This window comes from Mauremys reevesii, linkage group 1, assembly GCF_016161935.1.
Source record: "Mauremys reevesii isolate NIE-2019 linkage group 1, ASM1616193v1, whole genome shotgun sequence".
Taxonomy (NCBI): domain Eukaryota; kingdom Metazoa; phylum Chordata; order Testudines; family Geoemydidae; genus Mauremys; species Mauremys reevesii.
The window spans coordinates 361,535,632-361,558,178 of NC_052623.1; the positions used below are offsets into that span (position 1 = coordinate 361,535,632).

General features: G+C 45.1%; 1 protein-coding gene across 6 annotated transcripts in view; it reads right to left on the reverse strand.

Moving 5' to 3' along the window:
• GOLGB1 (golgin B1) overlaps positions 1-22,547 on the reverse strand; it is a 113,771-nt gene that overhangs the window by 50,959 nt on the left and 40,265 nt on the right. For all 6 annotated transcript variants that reach the window (XM_039520397.1, XM_039520398.1, XM_039520399.1 and 3 more), the window contains 4 exons: positions 16,354-16,444; positions 15,118-15,191; positions 8,514-13,735; positions 5,124-7,074 (listed from right to left, as the gene is read on the reverse strand). In XM_039520397.1, coding sequence (XP_039376331.1) covers positions 5,124-7,074; positions 8,514-13,735; positions 15,118-15,191; positions 16,354-16,444 — 7,338 coding nt within the window. The remainder of the gene's footprint in view (positions 1-5,123; positions 7,075-8,513; positions 13,736-15,117; positions 15,192-16,353; positions 16,445-22,547) is intronic.

Below are 22,547 nucleotides of genomic sequence, written 5' to 3' on the forward strand. Positions count from 1 at the left end.
AGTTTTCTATGATTCTATGATCCCATATGATGAGAGCCTCGCCTAGGGAGAGGGCTCGCAATCCTGCTCTGGAGCAATATCATGGTCTTTTGGTATTCTGGGCTGTTGCAAAGAGGTCTATGGTAGGGAATCCCCATCGTTTGCATATTGTATGTAGAGCACTGGGATCTATCTCCCATTCGTGGCTCTGTGCAAAATCTCGGCTTAAGGCTGTTGAGTTTTGGCATCCCAGCAGGTAGGATGCCAACATGTGGATGTTGTTGCTGATGTACCAATTCCAGAGCCATATCACTTCTGTGCATACGGATTGCGATCGTGCACCTCTTTGGCAGTTTATGTAAGACATGCACGCTACATTGTCCGTGAGGATCCTGATGGCTTTGTTTTTTATTAGAGGTAGAAAGTGACTGCATGTGTGGCGGACTGCCATTAGCTCCAGCAAGTTTATGTGCATGTTGGACTCCAAAGGGGACCATTGGCCTTGGACTGTGTTGAGTAAAATGAGCTCCCCAGCCTATTAGAGAGGCATCTGTGGTGACTGTCATTGTTGGGGTCCTTTGTAGAAATGGGGCCCCTGTGTAGATGTTTCTTGATTGTGTCCATCATTTGAGTGAGTCCTTGATCTTCCTCAGCATCATGAGCAGTCTGCTTAGGCGGAGTCTGTGTGGAGAGTACACTGTTTGAAGCCAGGCCTGCAGGCAACTCATGTGACTTTAATCACCCCGATATCTGCTGGGAGAGCAATACAGCAGTGCACAGACAATCTAGGAAGTTTCTGGAAAGTGTAGGGGACAATTTCCTGGTGCAAGTGCTGGAGGAACCAACTAGGGGAAAAGCTCTTCTTGACCTGCTGCTCACAAACAGGGAAGAAATAGTAGAGGAAGCAATAGTGGATGGGAACCTGGGAGGCAGTGACCATGAGATGGTCGAGTTCAGGATCCTGACACAAGGAAAAAGGGAAAGCAGTAGAACAGAGACCCTGGACTTCAGAAAAGCAGACTTCGACTCCCTCAGGGAACTGATGGGCAAGGTCCCCTGGGAGAATAACATGACGGGGAAAGGAGTTGAGGAAAGCTGGCTGTATTTCAAAGAAACCTTATTGAGGTTGCAGGAACAAACCACCCCGATGTGTAGGAAGAAAAGTAAATATGGCAGGCGACCAGCTTGGCTTAACAGTGAAATCCTTGCTCGTCTTAAACACAAAAGAACAGCTTACAAGAAGTGGAAGATTGGACAAATAACCAGGGAGGAGTATAAAAGTATTGTTCAGGCATGCAGGTGTGAAATCAGGAAGGCCAAATCACACTTGGAGATGCAGCTAGCCGGAGATGTTAGGAGTAACAAGAAGGGTTTCTTTAGGTATGTTAGCAACAGGAAGAAAGTCAAGGAAAGTGTGGGCCCCTTGCTGAATGAGGGAGGGAACCTAGTGACAGAGGATGTGGAGAAAGCTAGTGTACTCAATGCTTTTTTTGCCTCTGTCTTCACAGACAAAACAAGGTCAGCTCCCAGACAGCTGCACTCTGCAGCACGGTATGGGGAGGAGGTGACCAGCTCTCTGTGGAGAAAGTAGTAGTTCGGGGCTATTTAGGAAAGCTGGACGAGCACAAGTCCATGGGGCCGGATGCGCTGCATCCGAGGGTGCTAAAGGAGTTGGCCGATGAGATTGCAGAGCCATTGGCCATTATCTTTGAAAAATCATGGCGATCGGGGGACGTCCCGGATGACTGGAAAAAAGCTAATGTAGTGCCCATCTTTAAAAAAGGGAAGAAGGAAGATCCAGGGAACTACAGGCCAGTCAGTCTCACCTCAGTCCCTGGAAAAATCATGGAACAGGTCCTCAAGGAATCAATCCTGAACCACTTAAAGGAGGGGAAAGTGATCAGGAACAGTCAGCATGGATTCACCAAGGGCAAGTCATGCCTGACTAACTTAATTGCCTTCTATGATGAGATAACCGGCTCTGTGGATGAGGGGAAAGCAGTGGATGTGCTATTTCTGGACTTTAGCAAAGCTTTTGATACAGTCTCCCACAGTATTCTTGCCAGCAAGTTAAAGAAGTATGGGCTGGATGAATGGACGGTAAGGTGGATAGAAAACTGGCTAGATGGTCAGGCTCAACGGGTAGTGATCAATGGTTCCATGTCTAGTTGGCAGCCGGTATCAAGTGGAGTGCCCCAAGGGTCGGTGCTGGGGCCGGTTTTGTTCAATATCTTCATTAACGATCTGGAGGATGGTGTGGACTGCACCCTTAGCAAGTTTGCAGATGACACTAAACTGGGAGGAGTGGTTGATACGCTGGAGGGTAGGGATAGGATACAGAGGGACCTAGACAAATTAGAGGATTGGGCCAAAAGAAATATGATGAGGTTCAACAAGGACAAGTGCAGAGTCCTGCACTTAGGACGGAAGAATCCCATGCACTGCTACAGACTAGGGACCGAATGGCTGGGCAGCAGTTCTACAGAAAAGGACCTAGGGGTTACGGTGGACGAAAAGCTGAATATGAGTCAACAGTGTGCCCTTGTTGCCAAGAAGGCTAATGGCATTTTGGGCTGTATAAGTAGGGGCATTTCCAGCAGATCGAGGGATGTGATCATTCCCCTCTACTCAGCACTGGTGAGGCCTCATTTGGAGTACTGTGTCCAGTTTTGGGCCCCACACGACAAGAAGGATGTGGATAAATTGGAGAGAGAGTCCAGCGGAGGGCAACAAAAATGATTAGGGGGCTGGAGCACATGACTTATGAGGAGAGGCTGAGGGAACTGGGATTGTTTAGTCTGCAGAAGAGAAGAATGAGGGGGGATTTGATAGCTGCTTTCAACTACCTGAAAGGGGGTCCCAAAGAGGATGGATCTAGACTGTTCTCAGTGGTAGAAGATGACAGAACAAGGAGTAATGGTCTCAAGTTGCAGAGGGGGAGGTTTAGGCTGGATATTAGGAAAAACTTTTTCACTAGTAGGGTGGTGAAGAACTGGAATGGGTTACCTAGGGAGGTAGTGGAATCTCCTTCCTTAGAGGTTTTTAAGGTCAGGCTTGACAAAGCCCTGGCTGGGATGATTTAGTTGGGTTTGATCCTGCTTTGAGCAGGGGGTTGGACTAGATGACCTCCTGAGGTCCCTTCCAACCCTGAGATTCTATGATTCTATGATTCAGTTGAATTTTTGAAACCATCATAACGTTTTGTTCAGAGTTACAAACATTTCAGAGTTATGAACAACCTCCATTCCTGAGGTGTTTGCAACTCTGAGGTTCTACTGTATAATCTCATCCAGGGCATACCATAAGTTTGAGGGAAGGCATCTGGATCAGTGTCCAATAGGCAGAGACACCAGCACTTTTAGAGAATTTTTTGTATCCTTGTGCTATAAAGTCTCTGGAAACAAAATTGAGGCACAGAAGCTTCAAAGGATCTTGTGATAACTTCTATCTAATTCTGTTCTACTCTATTCAGGTATTCATGCCACATCCATCATCATACATCTAAGAATATCCAACAAGGAGATGCACAGGCAGATGCAAAATTTCAAGGATGTGTACACAAAAACAAGCAACACAATTCACAAAACATGGATTGCGTTTTGGAACCCCCTGTACTAGTCTCCAAAACACTTTGGGAGACTGCCAAGAAAGGCACTGTGGTAAGTGAAAAGTAGTGCTTAGACATCTGCTCTGCATGAGGCAGTATATGGATATAGTTTAAGAATAGATTAAGTCCTCTATTTTACACTCTACTGATAAAATGTAGTCTCTGAATTTCACAGACCAATCCTTTACAGGACAAGTAAATATTCCCAAATACTTTGCTGGAAAAATGCTGAGTAACTTTTCCCGAGGAAATATTTTACAGAAGAAAAATTAGTCTTTTTTTGCAATTTGATTCTGACAACCAACGTCCTCAGGTAACACATTATAGTCCCAGAATCTGCATACTGTGGACACACAGACTGCTTACTGAGGTAAGGGACTCTCCAGCTAATGTGTTCAATTCTGGGTATCACTGTGTACCAGAAAGACAACAAACTAAATCAGGAGGAAAGATTAAAAGAGCAATGTAGGTAGAAGCTCGGCAAAGCCGCAACTGAGGGGAGACAGAATAGTCTACGAACATGTAAACACCAAGGAAGGGGAGGAGTTATCTAGTGTGGTACAGGCAGGGGCGGCTCTAGGCATTTTGCCGCCCCAAGCATGGCAGGCAGGCTGCCTTTGGCGGCTTGCCTGCAGGAGGTCCCCGGTTCCACGAATTCGGCGGCAGCCTGCGGGAGGTCCGCCGAAGCCGTGGGACCAGCGGACCCTCTGCAGGCATGCTGCTGAAGGCAACCTGCCTGCCGCAATCGCGGCGACCGGCAGAGTGCCCCCCATGGCTTGCCGCCCCAGGCACGCGCTTGGCGTGCTGGTGCCTGGAGCCGCCCCTGGGTACAGGGGTTGTAACTTGGACTAACTGAATGAACTAAAAAGCGAAAATTAAGGATTAATATGAGGAAAAAGTCTTCTTGACTGTAAGGTTGTCATCATCATTTAACATTTGTATGGCAATAGTGCCTAGAGACATCAACCAGGTTGGGCTCCGTGGTGTGCCTCTAGGCCTCGATGTTAAATGACGACGACGACGACGACCTTACTGTCATGAAGACTTTTTCCTAGTATTCAGCCTTAATTTTACCTTCTTATTTCATATACATATGTGAAGTGACAGTCTTTGGGGCAAGACGAAACAGGTAGATGAGACAAACAAGGGGTTCAGACTGAGGTCTGGGGATATGGGGTATGAAGTTGTGCAATGGTTTCCCAAAGAAAGGGGCATTGCTTGGAACTTCTAAAATTAGATTGGATCAAAAACTATGATGTGCTGAACTGGCCCTCAGGATATGGGCTGGGCAAGTTGAAAAGGTTTCCCCACCTTTAATTTTTATGAGTCTATGTTTGAAAATCAAGTTTATTATCTTAAAGTTAACAATGGAGTCACAACAATGGTATACAACAAGCGGTAGTATGTTTTTGCATTTCAAATATCAGACCTAGATCTCATGGGTTTTAAGGAAAATTCTAAAGAGAGGCCCTAATGAAACATTAGGAATTTTACCGCCAACATTCCTAAAGATGGGAGAACGGGAAAGAGAACTTACCAGTCTGTCTCTGTCATCCTGTAAGGAGGACAATGCCTTCTTCAGGCTCTGCACTTCTGCAGGGCTGGTGGAAGAGTTCACTACTGTCTGCTGCTTCACTTCCTCCACCCTATGTGCTTTGTTCAATTCACTCAACAGACGGTCTCTCTCATCCTGCAGGCTTGCCATGGCCCTAGAGAAGGACTTTACCTGACTGGAGGACTCCTCCAGTTCCAAAGACAAGCGGAAAAGCTCTTCATCTTTGACTCTCAGCTGCTGGTTAAGTTCCTCAAGCTGAAATAACAGGCCTTTTTTATCATCAGTGTTCTTCAGGGCTGTCAATTCACACATCAGAGAGTCTCTCTCTCTGGCAGTGGAGTGCTGCTCTTCCTGTAATTGAGCCATCTCCTTCTGGAGGCTCTGTACTAGACATTGCTGCTTCTCTAAGTCTGCAGAGTATTTCTTTCCCAGCACCTGAAGCTCTTCATTGGTTTGGTCCCAGCTATCCTGGAGAGAGCTCATGGACTTCCCAAAAGACTGAATTTGGGCTTTCAGATCTTTGTTCTCCTCTGTGACTGTAAGAAGTTTCTGTTCCATTTCCATCAGGTCCCTTGCCAGCTCTGCTACCCTCTCTTCTGCTGTTTCAGTTTCATTCCGCATTACCCCTGCATCATGATGTAGGTGCTTCAGTTCATTCTTAAGTTTGTCCTCGGCCTCTCCCACCTTCTCAGCTGCATTCCTTTGGACATGGACCAGTTCCTCCTCTAGTTCTGCTACCCTCTTCTGTGTGAGAGCAAGCTTACTGCTCAGCTCTTGCACCTCCTTCTCCCGATCTTTTAATTGTGTCTCCAGCTCCACGATGAGTCTCTCTTCACGTAAAGCTGTCATCTCGCTCTGAATCTGAGAGAGAGAGAATGTCATGTTCTCAATCTCTTTGGACATGCTTTGTTTGTCCTCTTTCAGGGCTTCCACACACTGCCTGAGATCTTCTACAGCATGCTCAGACTCCTTCAGATGCCCTTCTATGTTGACCTTTTCATTTTCCAGCACTTGGATTCGCTGAAGCTGTGTTTTGAGGAGTTGTTTTTGCTGGGAATCCTTTATTGAAATCACCTGGTTCAGGTCCTCCCTATACCGCACGAGTTCTGCATCCAGTTTGGCATTTTCAGAGTTGAGGTCATCCATTTGGCTATGGAAGCTTCGAATCTCCTCTTTGAGCTTGTTATTCTCCGCAGCAGCCTCTTGAATCAACTGGTCTTTCTCCAGGATTATAACAAGATGACGCTCTTCCAGCTGTTTATAGTCTCTCAGCACACGGTCTCTGTCATCCTGCAGAGAAGACATGCATTTGGTGAAGGAAGCCAGCTGCGCCTTCTGCTGCTTACTTTCCTCTCTGGTTATCTTCATTGTTTCCATGAGATGATTAAGCTTGTCCAGTGCTTTCTCTCTCTCATTTTCCAAGGTCACTTTCTCTTCTTCCTTCTTGCCCAGCCTGTCCTCCAACTTTTTAACCTCTTCACTGTGTTGCTGCTGTAACTCAGATACAACAGTCATGACTGCCTCCTCCTTGGCAGACAGTAGACTGATAATCTTCTGATCTTTGGCACCAATTTCTTTGTGCAACTTGTTTGTCAGGTCCTTGGAGGCCTGCAGGTCAGCCTCAAGCTGCTCACAGTTGAATTTACAGTTCTGGATGCTGGCCTCTTGTTGCTTGACCATGCTTTCCATTTCTTCTCTTGCTACCTCAGACTTAGTGAAGGAGTTATGCAAATCAGCAAGCTGGTCTCTGAGGCGCTTGATTTCTGCATCCAGCTTCTGCAGTTCATTTTGAGAGTCTGTATACAGTCTCTGATACTCTTCTAACTGAGACACAAGCCCTTTGTTTTCCTCCTGCAGCATGTCAGACATCTTTTGATGCTGCTGAATTACTCTCTGAGACTCAGACTCCCAATCCTGTTTGTTGTGTTCCAGCCTGAAAAACAGACAGTAGACTATTACAAACAGATCTACAACATATCCCAATATCCAAATTTGTATCCCTTATAGTAGACTGCAAGATCTATTAGAGTTAAGGTTTAAAGTTTGACTAACTGCTCTAAAATCCAGTTACTTGGACTTCCTTGAAATCTGGTGCACCTCATGGGAGCACATGAGAGCACCTTTCTTCCCTACCATCCACAAATGGGGGCAGGTGATAGGGTAGGGGATAGGAACTGGGGAGAGACACTGGGGAGGGGACATGGGATGAGTGGCAGGGAGGCAGAGGAAGAATAGAGACAGGGTTCCTATCAGCCCACATTCTCCTCTGTTGTGTGTGCATGTACCAAGATCAGTGGTGCTGGAACAATTTGTATAGTAGGGGTTCTGAGAGCCATTGAACCAAATTGTAAACTCTGGATATGATGGAAACCACTTCAAGCCAGGGGGTGCGGGAGCACCCCTAGTTCCAGCATCTATGACCAGGATCTTGGGTGGATGCTATGACTGTATGGGAGCTCCGAGACCCTTCTTCCCACCCTGTGAGCCAGGATCTGGGGAAGCCCTGCACCTCTAGCCAGGGAGCTGAGAACAGGCACATTGGAAGCATGCACCAAGAACACTGCTGAGAATGGGGCAGGGAGTTGAGAATAGGCATGTCTGACACATATCATAGGCTCTCAGGCCCTGAGGTGGGGGAGGGGGATGTAACATCCACTGACATGAATGGAGCAGTTCATACATCTCAAAAGTCTGTATAAGCTTAGTTGTGCTATTCCCTGTAAAAAGAACACTGTCAATTTAAAAATCCTATCTGGTGAAATAAAAAACTTTACCAATGTTACTAAGAAACAGTCAATTATTAAAATGTAGACAGTAAAAACTCTCATGTACTCTTCACATTTTAAGCCAGATGTTTACTTTCGGCATCTCTCTGATCTTAAGGAACGTCATTTAAATTACAGTCATATTTTTTTGTCATGCATTTCTCTTTCAAGTTCTAATTGCTACAGTGTTTGGGTTGCAAATATTACAGAGAAAGGTTTATTTGTTTCTAAACAATTTTCTATTGGAATTTTTAACTTCATGGTACATTTCTATTGCCCTTTGACTCTGCAATCCCCCCACCAAAAAAAAAAAAAAAAAAAATCTAAATTTTGGATCAAATAGGAATTGTTGAATTCTTGAAGGCATCATTTACTTGCTATCTTAGTAACTTCAAAATATAATCACTATATGCAGCAGAACTTATTTTAAGTTTCATGTTAGTAGAGAGAGACTACAGATGCTTCCCTGCTGACTACAGTTTGTTAAGGTGACTATAAACTACAATCTGTCTTAAAAAGGAGTATCTGCTGATAACTGAGAAATGAGAGATGGAAGGAAAGACCATAACACCAAAGTAACCACCGCTCACTTTCATCTTCTCTTTACCTGGATACATGAATCTGTAGCTCCTCTATATGCATAGACATCTGCCTCATCTGATCCTTTAGAACAGTGCAGGTCTCCTCTCTAGCATGGATCTCCTCTTCCTTCTTTTGAATAGCCTCAGTGAACTTCTTCTCCCATTTTTTGGACTCATCTATCACTCGATCCCTGTCATCCTGGAGAGAAGTCATGCTCCTGGTGAAGGCTGCAAGCTGGGCCAGGTTTTTGTTAAGGCTGCCTTGTAGCTGCTTGGCTTCTTGTTCCCTTCTGTGCAAGGAGTCTTGAATGTCTCTGACAGTCCCTTCCATATAATCTCTCTCTCTCTGCAAAGATGCCAGCTTTTCCTCCATGTTATTTATCTCCTTTGAGTGCTTGTCTTTTTCTTGTCCCAGGCTTCTCTCAAAATCTTCATCCTTTCTCTTCATTTGAATTTTAACATGCTCTTTGTTTGCCTGCAGTTCCTCCTTCACTTTGAGACTCTCTGCTAAAACCCTTGCTGTCTCACTCTGAGCATCATCCAGTAATATTCTGCAGGAAGCCAGCTCTTCTTGTGCTTTCTTGGTGTCTTCACATGCTTTGGCTAAGTTCTCTTTGGCTGCTGTGAGTTCCTTTTGAGACTCACTTTGAACAAACTGCAGAGCTTTAACAGTTCTCTCTAGACTACTGATCTTCTCCTGGCTTTTAATACAGTCCTTCTGCAACTGCTTCACCTCCTGCTGTTTCTGTTTCAGCAGCTCCTGAAGCTCTTTTGCATGAGTTCTGCTGCCATCTCCCTTCCGAGCACATTTTAGTTTTTCTGCATATTCCTTCTGTGTCTCTGCTTCTGCCTCAGTTTTCTCTCTCACCAGCTGCCGCTTCTCCTCCTCCAGCTCACTTACCATTCTTTGCAAGCTCTGGAGCTCAGATTTCAGTTGCTCATTTTTGGTTTGGAGGTCAGCCATGTCTTGTTGATAGTTTCCAATACTTCCGTTAAGTTCTGCTAGCTGATTCATGAGCCTTTCCTCCAAGTCATCCTTCTCTGCCTCCAGCATTTCCTTCAGCTTTGTCATTCTGACAAGTTGTTCTTCGATTTGTCTGTTAGTTAGTTCTATCTTGGCTACTGTTTCCTGAAGGGTGTTCAGTTCATGGACTTTTGCTGCCACTTGGCTCTCTAAGGCCTTCTTCTCCTCTCCTAAGGTTTCAACACTCCTGAAGATGCTGCCTACTTGTTCTTCTGCAGCCATTCTATTTTCCTCCAGTTCTGTGATTCGCTCTGTGAGCTGAACTATTTGCTGTAAGTAAGTATTAATTTCATCACGTGAGCTGCTACCTTCATTTAATTTCTCTTCTGCCTCAGTTACAACACCTGCTCTAAGAGGCTCTGAAGACTTTGTGCAGGGCCCTAAATCCACTTGATTGTCAGCCACTTCTAGAGGTAATGCTGCTGTGGGAACAGCTTGATTTGCTTCTTCCACTATAGTTTTTTGGACACCATGCTTGGCTGCTGCATCTAGGTTTTCCTTCAGCTTGGATTCTGTACACTGTAATTGGTGCTTTAAGACTTGAACTTCTTGACTAAGAGAACCCTTTTCAGCCATTAATGCTTCAAGTTGAATGGAAAGAGATTGGCAGTCCCTCTTAGAGCTCTCTAGTGCCTCTTTAAGACTAGTGCTTGTCAAGAGAGACATATTTCCATCCCTGTTTAGGTCACCCTCTGTAGGGTGCAACTCTGCTCTCAGCCGTTCGTTCTCCTCCTCCACTTCCAGGATCTTTTGTTGCTTGGATTTTGCAAACTTCCTCATTTTTTCTTTCATTCCCTCCATCTCCTGCTCAGCCTCCTGCAGCTGCTTATCTACTTCTCTTTTCTTAGCCTCAGCAACTTTCAGCTTGCTGAAAATGTCTTGCTTTTCCTGCCTGATAGTTTCCAGAACATGATGAATTCGCTCAGCCTCATTACTTACATTCTCATAGGACTGCAAGAGGGTTTCATATTCTTTCTGCAGTTCCTTATATTTCTCTTGCCACTCAGAACTCTCAGCAGCCTGCGAACATTTCAAGGATTCAATCTCCTTCTCTAGCTTCTCCTTCTCTTGAGTGATCCCCTCTAGAGCCAGCTTCAGGCTTTCACAAGAGCTATCAAGGTTCTGATTTTCCATTAAAGCTTTGTCAACTTCTGCAATGAGTTTCTCTCTCTCTTCAGTGACACCTACTAACTTTTCTGATAATGCATCTTTTTCCCTACCCCAATCACAAACCTGGCTCTCCATATCTGCCAACCTCAGAGAGAGATTTTCTATAGTCATTTTGGCAGTAGCCAGCTCCTCTTTTAGAGTCTTGCTCTCTTTAAGTGCCTCTTTTCTAGAGATGAGTGCAGCCTGCAGCTTTCTCTGCATTTGGTTCTTATATTTGGCTTCTTCAGCCCCCTCATCTGGTCTCTGCTGGAGTTCAAGAAGCTCAGCTTTCAATCGCTTGCTTTGTTCCTCGTGCATACTAGTTTGTTTTTCCAGTTGACTGTGCAGAGTCTTGATCAAGTCTTCTTTTTCCAGGAAATCTCTCTGTACCTGAGTAAGAGCTTTGCTTTTCTCCCTTAGCTGCAAGTTTAAGAGTTCAATTTCTTCATCCTTTTTGCTCATGAGATTTTTTAGCTCCTCTACTTCTTGTTTAAGTGCCTTCAGACTGTCCTGTCTGGAAATCTCTGCTTGACTTTTTTCCAGTTCTGCCTGAAGACTTGGTGCATGGGATTCCACCTGGTGACAGGTACTCTTCAGACCTTCCATCTCTGAGAGCAACTGTGCTATGTGCTCTTGTAGCTGAATGACTGCTTCTGATTTGCAAGCAAGATCACTTTCCAAATGACTGACTTTGTCTTCTAGTTCATCTTTCTTGGTCTGCAGATTCTTGAGCTCTGCCTTAAACTCTTCCACAGAAACATCTGTCTCCTGTAAGAGGTTATTTGTTTTAGTATTTTCTACTTTCAAGCATGAAGACTCAATCCAGCCTTGGCTCCAGTCAGAATGCTGTACATTTCCTGCAAGCTCTTGTGTTACATCAAGTACAGACTCAGCTGATCTCTGGAAATGGATGCCTGGCAGAGAATGGCTCTCTGTACACTCTCTCTGTGCTTGGAGTTGTCTGAGCTGATCTTGAATGCTTTCCTTCTCTTTGCTTTGCTTACCAAACTGTTCTTGTAGGAGACTGTAATCATCCTTCTGCTGTTTCAGCTGCTCTCTGTGGTGTCGATCTTTTTCTTGAGCCTTCTTTATAGTGTCCTTACGGGAAGTCAGTGCTTCCTGAAGCTTCTTTTGAAGTTGATCTTTTTCTTGTTCAAGGGCTGAGATTCTCTCTTTCAGGGCAGACTTATGGTGTTCTTCAAACCCTGCAGCAGCTGGACTATTCACCTCATTCTCTTTAGAAGCAGCTGGGTCAGAACCTTCTAAGCACTTATTGGCTGTGATAAGTTTCTGGATGGCTGACTGACTTTCCATAATTTCAGCCTTCTTTGTATCAATTAGGTTGGTCTTATCCTGCAAACTTTTCTTCATCTCCTCAATCAGAGCCTGCAACTGTGCTTCAGCTGCTTCCTTCTCCAGCAAGTCCTTCTGGATGCTCTGCAGCTCAGCTTCCCTTTCAGAAAGCAACTGCATGAGAGACATCTCCCTGGCTTGGCTTTCAGGAGTCACGTCTCCCTCTGCATTTAGGCCACTTGCTGTAGTACCTTCCACTTCAGCTTTCTGAGCTTCTGCCCCAAACGTCCCTCTCACTTGCACCAGCTCATTCTCTAGCTTGTTGACCTTCTTCAGAAGTTCCTTCCTGTTGATGAGAGCTGCCTGCAGCTTTCGCTTCACTTGCTCATTTTCTTTTTTGAGATGCTCCAGTTCACTTCCTAGCACCTCTTTCTCCTTACACATTCCTGCCACCATCTCACTCTGCTGCTCAGACCCCTCGCATTTCAGACACAAGTCTTCTGCTTCTCCTGTTTGTCCCGTGTGCTGGTCTCTTATTGCCTCAGTATTCAGCAATAAGCTCATCTGCTCTTTAAGGCCCTTTAGCTCACTCCCCAGAGCAAATTTCTCTTCATTCAGCTGGCCTATTTTCGCAGACATTGTGATGCTGATTTCAGTCATCTGCTGATCCCTCTCCAGTAAAGCTTGCTGGAGGTTCTCATTATCCCCAGTCCGTTCAGCAAGAAGCTGTTCTAGCCTTACTGTGTCAAGCTCCTTTGAGACAATGCCTTGGGTAAGCTCCTCTATCTTGACTGTGTTCTTCCTCAGATGTTCTTGTAGATCAAGCACTTCACACTCCGTCTTCTGGAGCTGGTTTCTCAGACTTTTTGCTAGAGCGTCCTGTTTCGAAAGCTGAAGCTGTGCCTCATCCAGGTCCTTTTGCAAAGCTTCAATTTTTATCTCTTTGGATTTATATTCATTTTTCAGGCTCTGGATTTGTTCTTTCAGTAGACTGTGCTGTATAGTTCTGCTTTCATAGTCAGATAGCCTCTGCTTTTCTGAATCCATTAGATTTCCCTCAAGCTCCTTTAGTTCTGTTATGGTACAAAGCTCCTTCATCTGAGACAAGAGCTGATCTCTCTCTTCAGTCAGAACATGCAATGCACTGTTAGAGTTCTCTGCATTTTTCCTGCATTCCTCTGCCAGCTGGGTTAGCCTATTTATTTCTGCCACTTTCTCTTCTGAGTCTTTCTTATACAATTCCTCTGATTTCTGCAGACTTGTTTGCAGCTCCATAATTTTTCTTTGCAACTGTATCAGCTCCTGAGGCTGAGAAAGACCAAGCTCTGTAGTTGCTGCAGAGAGCCCTCCTCTAAGCCCTTGCACTGCATCCATTTCCCCTCCACTGTGCGTGATGTGCTCCAGGGGTACTTCTGGGAAGCTGTTTGTCTCTTCCTGAAGCACAGAGGTTTTCTGCACTTCCTCCACTGTCAGCGAGCAGCTGCTCAATTCACTCTGGATAGATGAGGTCTTTTGTCCTTCTCCCTCGAGGAATCTTGGCTGGAATCTTCCTCCCATAACATTTATTTCTTCCTCTGCCCAGTTCATTGCAGGTGTTTGGCTTCCTGGATCCAGGAGCTGTCCCTTCAGAAATGTTATCTCTTCTTGAGCTTCCCTCAATTCCAGCATCAAGACTGACAGCTCTTTATGTTTCGCTGCAGAAAGATACTCCAGAATGCTAGCTGGGCCACTTTCTTCAGCAGACTGCCCACTGCTGCTTCTGGGGGGTTCCTCTGTACCGGTCTAGAACAAGAAAAAAAAAGAGCTAGTCTCAAATAAACCACAATTCTCTTGAACCCCATGAGAGGGCTGTCTTACTCTTACCCTGCATCTGGATGCCTCTGCCTCATTTTCCCACTTTGCTGATACCATAAAGTGTACACACTTTACACGTTGCAGCTAAGGTTCCCATTTCTTGGACTGTTTATTGGAACATAAAGATATTCAAGAACCTTTACGGCAGTCCCCTTCAGGTCCTTTTATATCCTTCCCAATTACCCGTGTCAGAGCTTCAGGGATTGACTCTGAGCGCCCTGCCATAGGCTGACCTGCTAGTTCTCAAGATGCCCATAGTTTCTCTAGATCCCTGCAGAGACAGATTCTAAAGTGTTCTTCTCTTCCTGTGCCTCTCCCAGGTCTCCCTGTAGGCCTCTTCCACCAGTATCTTCCTGGACTCCTGTCCCAGATCCCTCTGGGTAGGGAGCTCTCCTGGTACCACTTCAAACAGAGTTTTTGTGGGGAGATCTATACCAGGTCTTTCCCAGCTTCTGGTTTAACTGTACTACATGAGAAGAACTTACTTTTTATTTCCTGCCTTGATTATTTGACCAGTTACATGACCCTTCCTAATTGTCTTTTACAGTGATTACAAGCAGCTGCTGCCATTCCAAGGGCAAAAGGGTTCATTCTTTCCCTGCCAGTGCAGGGAAAAGGTCAGCACACCCAGTCTCACATCTTCAGTGCAGGAATCAAGGAATTGCCACATTGGGATTGGGTGTGGGAAGAAGGGTAAGCTCAGCATGACAGGAACTTCAGACCAGAAATGTAACCAGACTCCTGTGGGAGATCTTGTTCACACACAGCATCGAATCCTTAACCATTTTAGCATCCTCTGCCACTTCTGTTGCTGGGCTGTAAGCCAGATAGGCTCAGTGGGGACCAAACCCGTTTATAGGGCTCTAAAACAAGAGGCTTGTTCCCTATTCTGTGTCTGATGCCAGGATTAGAGGGCTAAATAGGACATGTGGACAAAGGTATTTGCTCTTATTCAAATAGTATTCCTTGTGGTCTCGCTCTCTTCTGGAGATAGGGGGGCAATGAATCCTCCTCAGAGCAAAGGGTGGAGGTCACCTGTCCCCCCACCCCCTCGTATTTATGCTTTAACTCCCCATAACATTAATGTTCTGGTGTTGCAATGGATGTGCTGCTGTCAAGCTGGACTGATTAACAAGGAATGATTAAAGAGAGCTAAATACTTAGAGCCTTGCTCAGCACCATAATAGCACCATCAGGTTGTGTGATTGTGGAAGCTCTATAATTTAAGCCTTTTCAAACTAGATTGGACATTATCTAGACTATAGACTTGTCTAACTTTGTTGATAGAACCTATATTGCCAAGGTCATACCTGGGTTAGAGCCATGGTATCTTCAGATGGCTGAGGAGATTGTGGTTCATTATTCACTAGTGCTGCTGAATGACCTAGTGACAAAATACATACATTTCACCAGCAGAAAATCCAGATCCACAGCAAGCCAGTGAACAGATGGAAAGAGATCCAGACACATGGGGCTGGAGCTTCCTCAAGTCCTCAAGAAGTGAGGGGAGAAGAGAGACAGACAGTGGTGCTCTAGGGCAGGCTCCCCTCACCCTCCAGACCTAGCAGCTTATACCTTTGACTGGGGCACCACATGGTGCAGGACCTTGCTTAACTCGTGGGGTTACAGTGAGTTGGAGAAAGGGGGAATAGAAGGGAAACCAGAGAAGGCTCCCACACCAGGATCCAGCAAGTCCATTCCCCCTCTCTGAAACAGCTGGCAGCAAGAGAAGGCTGTTAACATAGTTAGTCCTGAAGTTCAAGGGGTAGCACATAACAGATTTAGTTTTTACCTTTTGCTTTAAACCCCCCACAGGAAATTAAAAACAAAAAATTATGTTAAAAGAACACTGAGGCGGCAAGTCAAGCTCTTGAATGTTAGGAAATGCCAGATTTATGGTTTCCCATGCACTTTAATTCTGCTCCCCTTTGCATATGCATTATGATACAGTCTTTACTTACATAATCACATGCTATTTTTTCCACAGGACACCTGCTTCATTCAGTGCAGGACACACAAGTGGACAGATGTAAGAAAAACTAAATCTGGTATTTCCTAATTTTCAAGAGCTTGACTGTCTTATTTGTATGTAAGAATCTTACTAGACAAGATGGACAAAGGAGGGAAAACAGAGGCACAAAGAGGGGAAGTGACTTGCCTATGGTCACACAGCAGGTTAGTGACAGAGCAAGGAACAGAATGAAGATCTCCTGACTCCCAGCCCAGTGTCCTATTCACTGGACAATGCTGCCTCACACCTTTCCTATATACTACCTCAGACTCTGATCCTACCAACCCTTCTCTCTCCTTTTTATCTCAGAGGCCACCTCACAACCCAATATAAAAATCTTCCTCCCCACTGTGCCACCTCAGATTTACTCCCTCTGTCTCCCCATGTATAGTATCAGAACCTTCCTCTTTCTGCACAGCTTCAGAACCTGACCTCAAAGTCCCGCTCCCTGAATCACTTCAGACCCTTCCATGAGGCCTCATAGCCTCTCCCCAGCTGTGCAGTCTCCCTAACTTCTCCAATTCTGTGACATTACCATCAGGCCCAGGTGAGCAGTATCCAGAGCAGGATGGTCCTTCTTGAGTGAGCAAGTCCAATAACTTGGAATCAGTTCCAGTGCTGTCAGTCTATTGAAAAACAAAGATTGGTTGGTTGGTTCAGAGCTGTAATCATCACCCTTGGACTCAGCTGTTTTAGCTGCCTGGCACACTGTCTGACCACTTTGAATCCTGCTACTTTAAGACCTACATCTGCAGCCTAATGGAGATACAAAACATTGTATAAGATACTAGATAAAAGCCAGAATGCAGATCTCAGTGATCTATCAAGTTAACCCTTAGGGCACCAAGAAATATCAACATCCTAAGCACCTCCCCCCCCACACCCTATATGTGACCCCCACATTCCTTCTCTCCAAAAAGGAGCAACTCCACTTTCCTATCCTTCCATCATCTTCCTTCGACACACCAGATGAGGGCCTTTCCAAGCAGGCAGAGCATCCTGTGACCTTAACAGGCCAACTCAGATTAAAGCCATAGATTAATTCACTTATGGGTGAATATCAAAGAAATGTTAAGTGTCCTGGTATACATGGAGCATTTCACTTGTGTGCGCATATCAAAGAACATAAGAATATAAGTACGGTCATATTGGGTCAGACCAAAGGTCCACCTAGCCCAGTATCCTGTCTTCTGACAGTGGCCAATGCCAGGTACCCCAGAGCAAATGAACAGAACAGGTAATATAAAGTGATCTATCCCCTGTTGCCCATTCCCAGCTTCTGGAAAACAGAAGAAATGTTATTGTCTTCACTTACCTATAACCTGTTGTTTACTATCGTATTACATTATGTATACCAGGTAATTAAATAACCCTAGATTGAAGTGTGTACTAGTGTTAAGATGTAAATGTACTGGATATGTAAACTTATTGAAAAAATAACAAAAGATTGTTTCTGGTTATCACATTGTGTTTATATTACGTTTACCCATTGCACAAGATTGGAGTCTTGAAAATGTAAAAGATTGCTGACTTCGGAGCATGGGTTGTTGTTCACAGACTCTGCATTTAATCAACAAAAGAAGAGCCCATGTTGTGATGAAAACATTTGCCAGATTGCTTTCCACAGAAAGCAGCTATAAGAATGGATACAAGCACTGATCCTGTATCTCTGAACTAGCAGCAAAGAGTCTTGTGGCACCTTATAGACTAACAGAAGTTTTGGAGCATGAGCTTTTGTGGGTGAATACCCACTTCGTCAGATGCATCCAACAAAGTGGGTATTCACCCACAAAAGCTCATGCTCCAAAACATCTGTTAGTCTATAAGGTGCCACAGGACTCTTTGCTGCTTTTACAGATCCAGACTAACACGGCTACCCCTCTGATACCATCTCTGAACTGTTTTGGATTCTAACAGGGCGGACTACTGAACAAGTAGACAAGACCCTGGGCAACCCTGAGGAACTTTTGGAAAACTATCAGATCACTACATCTCTATCATCATTTTGGACTTACATTAACAGATGAGTCAGTTGGTATTTTACCTGCTTTAACCTCTCAATAACTCTAATTACTTTTCTTACTGATAAAACTTTAGTTCGTTTACTAGAGAAATCGGCTTCCAGAATTGTTTTTGGTGAGAAATCAAGACTATTCATTTATCTCGGTAAGTGACTGACTCTTTGGGGTTGGGAATAACCTAATGTGATGTGGAATTTGGTGTAAGAGACCATTATCACAAAGTCCAATTTGTCTGGGTGGCAAGGCAGGTTGGAGAACCTAAGGAGACTGTTTGTGACCTCATGGTAAGACTAATACAGCGATCCAGAAGTGCACATTTGTTATTGGCTTGATGAAATCTAAATATAGGATACAACATCAGTTTGGGGTGTCTGCCCTGCTTTCTGACAGTCTGACTTGAAATTGGCACTCACCGTTGCGAAGCCACTTCAGACAGCGTGACAACTGGTGTAGTCAAACAGGATTCACATGCCACAGGCCAACTGGCTTAACAATTAGAACCCAATGGTATTTAAAGTTTAAATTTGATATTGAGAGTTTTAAGAGTTAAAAATTAGTCACAATTGGTGAACAACAATCATATGAGCATCTTGACTTGAAATACCTTAAAAAATTATGTAAAGAAAAGAGTTTATCCTTTGGAAAGAAAACCTCAAATAAGGAACTAGGAGGTTTGCTGATGGACTTTGACCAGAAGGCTGGGACTCAGCCACCCCATGCCCCAGATCCTGCTACAGCAGAAATGGTCTGTATGCATATCCTGGCAGATGACAAAGCATGGGAGCATGAAATAAAGATTGAGAGATACTTCATAGAATCATAGAATATCAGGGATGGAAGAGACCTCAGGAGGTCATCTAGTCCAACCCCCTGCTCAAAGCAGGACCAATCCCCAACTAAATCATCCCAGCCAGGGCTTTGTCAAGCCTGACCTTAAAAACCTCTAAGGAAGGAGAGTCCACCACCTTCCTAGGTAACCCATTTTAGTGCTTCACCACCGTCCTAGTGAAAAAGTTTGTCCTAATATCCAACCTAAACCTCCCCCACTGCAACTTGAGACCATTACTACTTGTTCTGACATCAGGAACCACTAAGCAGCTATCAAATCCCCCCCTCCCATTCTTCTCTTCTGCAGACTAAATAATCCCAGTTCCCTCAGCCTCTCCTCACAAGTCATGTGCTCCAGCCCCCTAATAATTTTTGTTGCCTTCTTCTGGACTCTTTCCAATTTTTCCACATCCTTCTTGTAGTGTGGGGCCCAAAACTGGACACAGTACTCCAGATAAGGCCTCACCAATGTCAAATAGAGGGGAATGATCACGTCCCTCGATCTGTTGGCAATGCCCCTACTTATACAGCCCAAAATGCCGTTAGCCTTCTTGGCAACAAGGGCACACTGTTGACTCATATCCAGTTTCTCGTTCACTGTAACTCCTAGGTCCTTTTCTGCAGAACTGCTTCCTAGCCATGCAATCCCTAGTCTGTAACAGTGAATGGGATTCTTCCGTCCTAAGTGCAGGACTCTGCACTTGTCCTTGTTGAACCTCATCAGGTTTCTTTTGGCCCAATCCTCTAATGTGTCTAGGTCCCTCTGTATCCTATCCCTACCCTCCAGCGTATCTACCACTCCTCCCAGTTTAGTGTCATCTGCAAACTTGCTGAGAGTGCAGTCCACACCGTCCTACAGATCATTAATGAAGATATTGAACAAAACCGGCCCCAGGATCGACCACTGGGGCACTCCGCTTGAATCTGGCTGCCAACTAGACATGGAGCTGGTGATCACTACCCATTGAGCCCGACGATCTAGCCAGCTTTCTATCCACCTTATAGTCCATTCATCCAGCCCATACTTCTTTAACTTGCTGGCAAGAATACTGTGGGAGACCGTATCAAAAGCTTTGCTAAAGTCAAGGAATAACACATCCACTGCTTTCCCCTCATCCACAGACCCAGTTATCTCCTCATAGAAGGCAATTAGGTTAGTCAGGCATGACTTGCCCTTGGTGAATCCTTGCTGACTGTTCCTGATCACTTTCCTCTCCTCTAAGTGCTTCAGAATGGATTCCTTGAGGACCTGCTCCATGATTTTTCCAGGGACTGAGGTGAGGCTGACTGGCCTATAGTTCCCCGGATCCTCCTCCTTCCCTTTTTAAAAGATGGGCATTACATTAGCTTTTTCCCAGTCATCCGGGACCTCCCCTGATCACCATGAGTTTTCAAAGATAATGGCCAATGGCTCTGCAATCACATCCGCCAACTCCTTTAACACCCTCGGATGCAGCGCATCTGGCCTCATGGACTTGTGCTCGTCCAGTTTTTATAAATAGACCCGAACCACTTCTTTCTCCACAGAGGGCTGGTCACCTTCTCCCCTTACTGTGCTGCCCAGTGCAGCAGTCTGGGAGCTGACCTTGTCTGTGAAGACAGAGGCAATAAAATCACTGAGTACATTAGCTTTTTCCACATCCTCTGTCACTAGGTTGCCTCCCTCATTCAGTAAGGGGCCCACCCTTTCCTTGACTTTCTTCTTGTTGCTAACATACCTGAAGAAACCCTTCTTGTTACTCTTAACATCTCTTGCTAGCTGCAACTCCAAGTGTGATTTGGCCTTCCTGATTTCACTCCTGCATGCCTGAGCAATATTTTTATACTCCTCCCTGGTCATTTGTCCAATCTTCCACTTCAGACAGCATGACAAGCCCATACTCTCCAGAAACTCTGTCACTGGCAATTGTTGCTGCTTTATGCCCCTTATCTTCTGCTGCTTTTTAGCCTGAGGTGACAGGACCCAAGAAGTGCAGAAGGCGGAGCATATTGTGGAAAGAAAGAGTAGAATGTGCTGCTCACAGAGGGGACAGACTCTCCTTCCTCCCCAGAACTTCCTACTAAAACCTAGTAGACAGGGATCTAGTTTTGTAAGACTCAGTGCATTAGGCCTTTCATCTCTAAAAGAGGTTCACATATGGATTGACACAGACTTAAAAAGAATTCTGTGATCTTAAGTCTCAGATCTTAATTCCCAGTACACACTGGCCAACATCACAAACCACCACAGACATTTGGCCGTACTGGTAATTTGTGCAGAAGCAAACCAAGACCAGAATAGCAAGAGTCTGTGGCTCAAAACTGAGGCAATTAGCAAAGCTAGGGTAGGAAGGGTGCCCCCTTAACAAAAATAATGCAAATCAGGGGGCATAAGGAAACAGCACACTTCGTATTCAAAGCTAGCAAAGCAGAAATGAGGCTGAAGTTAAATTTAAGCCAGTTCCAGCAATACCAGTCAATTAAGTATTACAGCTTCCCATCAGAGCAGGGACGTAGAGAAATATGTAGCTGTGTATTTTATAGCAGCAGTAGCCCTAAGCAAACCTCTCAACAATCACTCTCAAAAGCAATGCGGAGACACTGAAAAGCTTTGGGAGCAAAACTGATGTCTGTTACCATCACGTACAGACCATACCATAGCAACACAGGCCACTGGGGAGTCATTCAGCATCACACACTGCTACATTAGGCACGATCCCCAACTCAAAGTGCAAGACTGCTTTTGCCTTCATGAGTGGCAACGTCACCTATATTTATACAAACCAGAAAGAGGATGGCTGTCCAATTGAGATTAGATCTGAGCATGCGTCCAGCCTCCCCCTGTGTTGGATTCATATTCATACAAATCTCAGTCTAAAATAAAGATTTGATAAAAGATGCTTAAATGGCAATGGCCCTCCCCATTCCCAGCACTGGGCCCCATCTAATCTGTAGCTTCTTGCGCAGGGTGACCATTAGTAGTAAAAAGAACCAAATAAAGTGGCTTTGGTACATCCCGAAATGGGACAAACTCCCCCTTGCTTTTAAATCAATGACTAATAAAAAGAGTTAGACAGTGGCAAAATGTGAACAGTCATCTAAAACACAAACATAACCGAGGAACAGCCTGATAGCTTAGAGGCCGTGAGCCCCATGCCACAAGCCACTCACTCTTCCAAGCCAACAGGAGACGGGTGTGCAGGGTGGGCAGTGGTATTACACCATCACCACTGCACTCCTGCTAACTGGTTGGAATGGAGGATGGGGCTTTGGAAAGAGCCCTGATCTTGCTTTCAGCTAAACTCTTAATGCAGGTATTTGGGGGCAGAGGACCCCCACCCCCATCAGCTAGTCTATCCAGCATGGAGTGAGGCAATAGGTGGTCCCCTAATACTACTACTCTTGCCCTCATCTACAGGTTGTTTGTAAGGTCATCATACCATGAGCTGTTCACCATTGAATGGACTGTGCAAAGGTTCCATCTCCCTGCTCTAACCAACAGGGACAAAAATATTTCTCTTCTATGAGAGATCCCTTATAAGGCAATGGGAGTGCATGGGGCTGAAATGCAACCTGTAACACAAAATTAAACCTTTAGAGTGGTGCTCCCTAGGACCTAGATCAACTGGGTATCAACTGGACACAGGACACCGCAGAATAGAAATATGGCAGAACAGGGAGCAGTTGTGTGGACTGGGGAGGTTTGACAATGGATGAAGGGGGCTTAAAAAATCCCACATAACTAGTGAACAAGGATGGGGTTTGCTTTCCAGCCAAGTACAAGCTGTATTTAGAGGCCATTTCCACATTAATCCGCCTAATAATAACCTAGCAAAGAGGATTGTTAGAAGAAGACTCAACAGCTTATGGGAAGCAGTTTAAGGTCACGTCCTCAACCTAT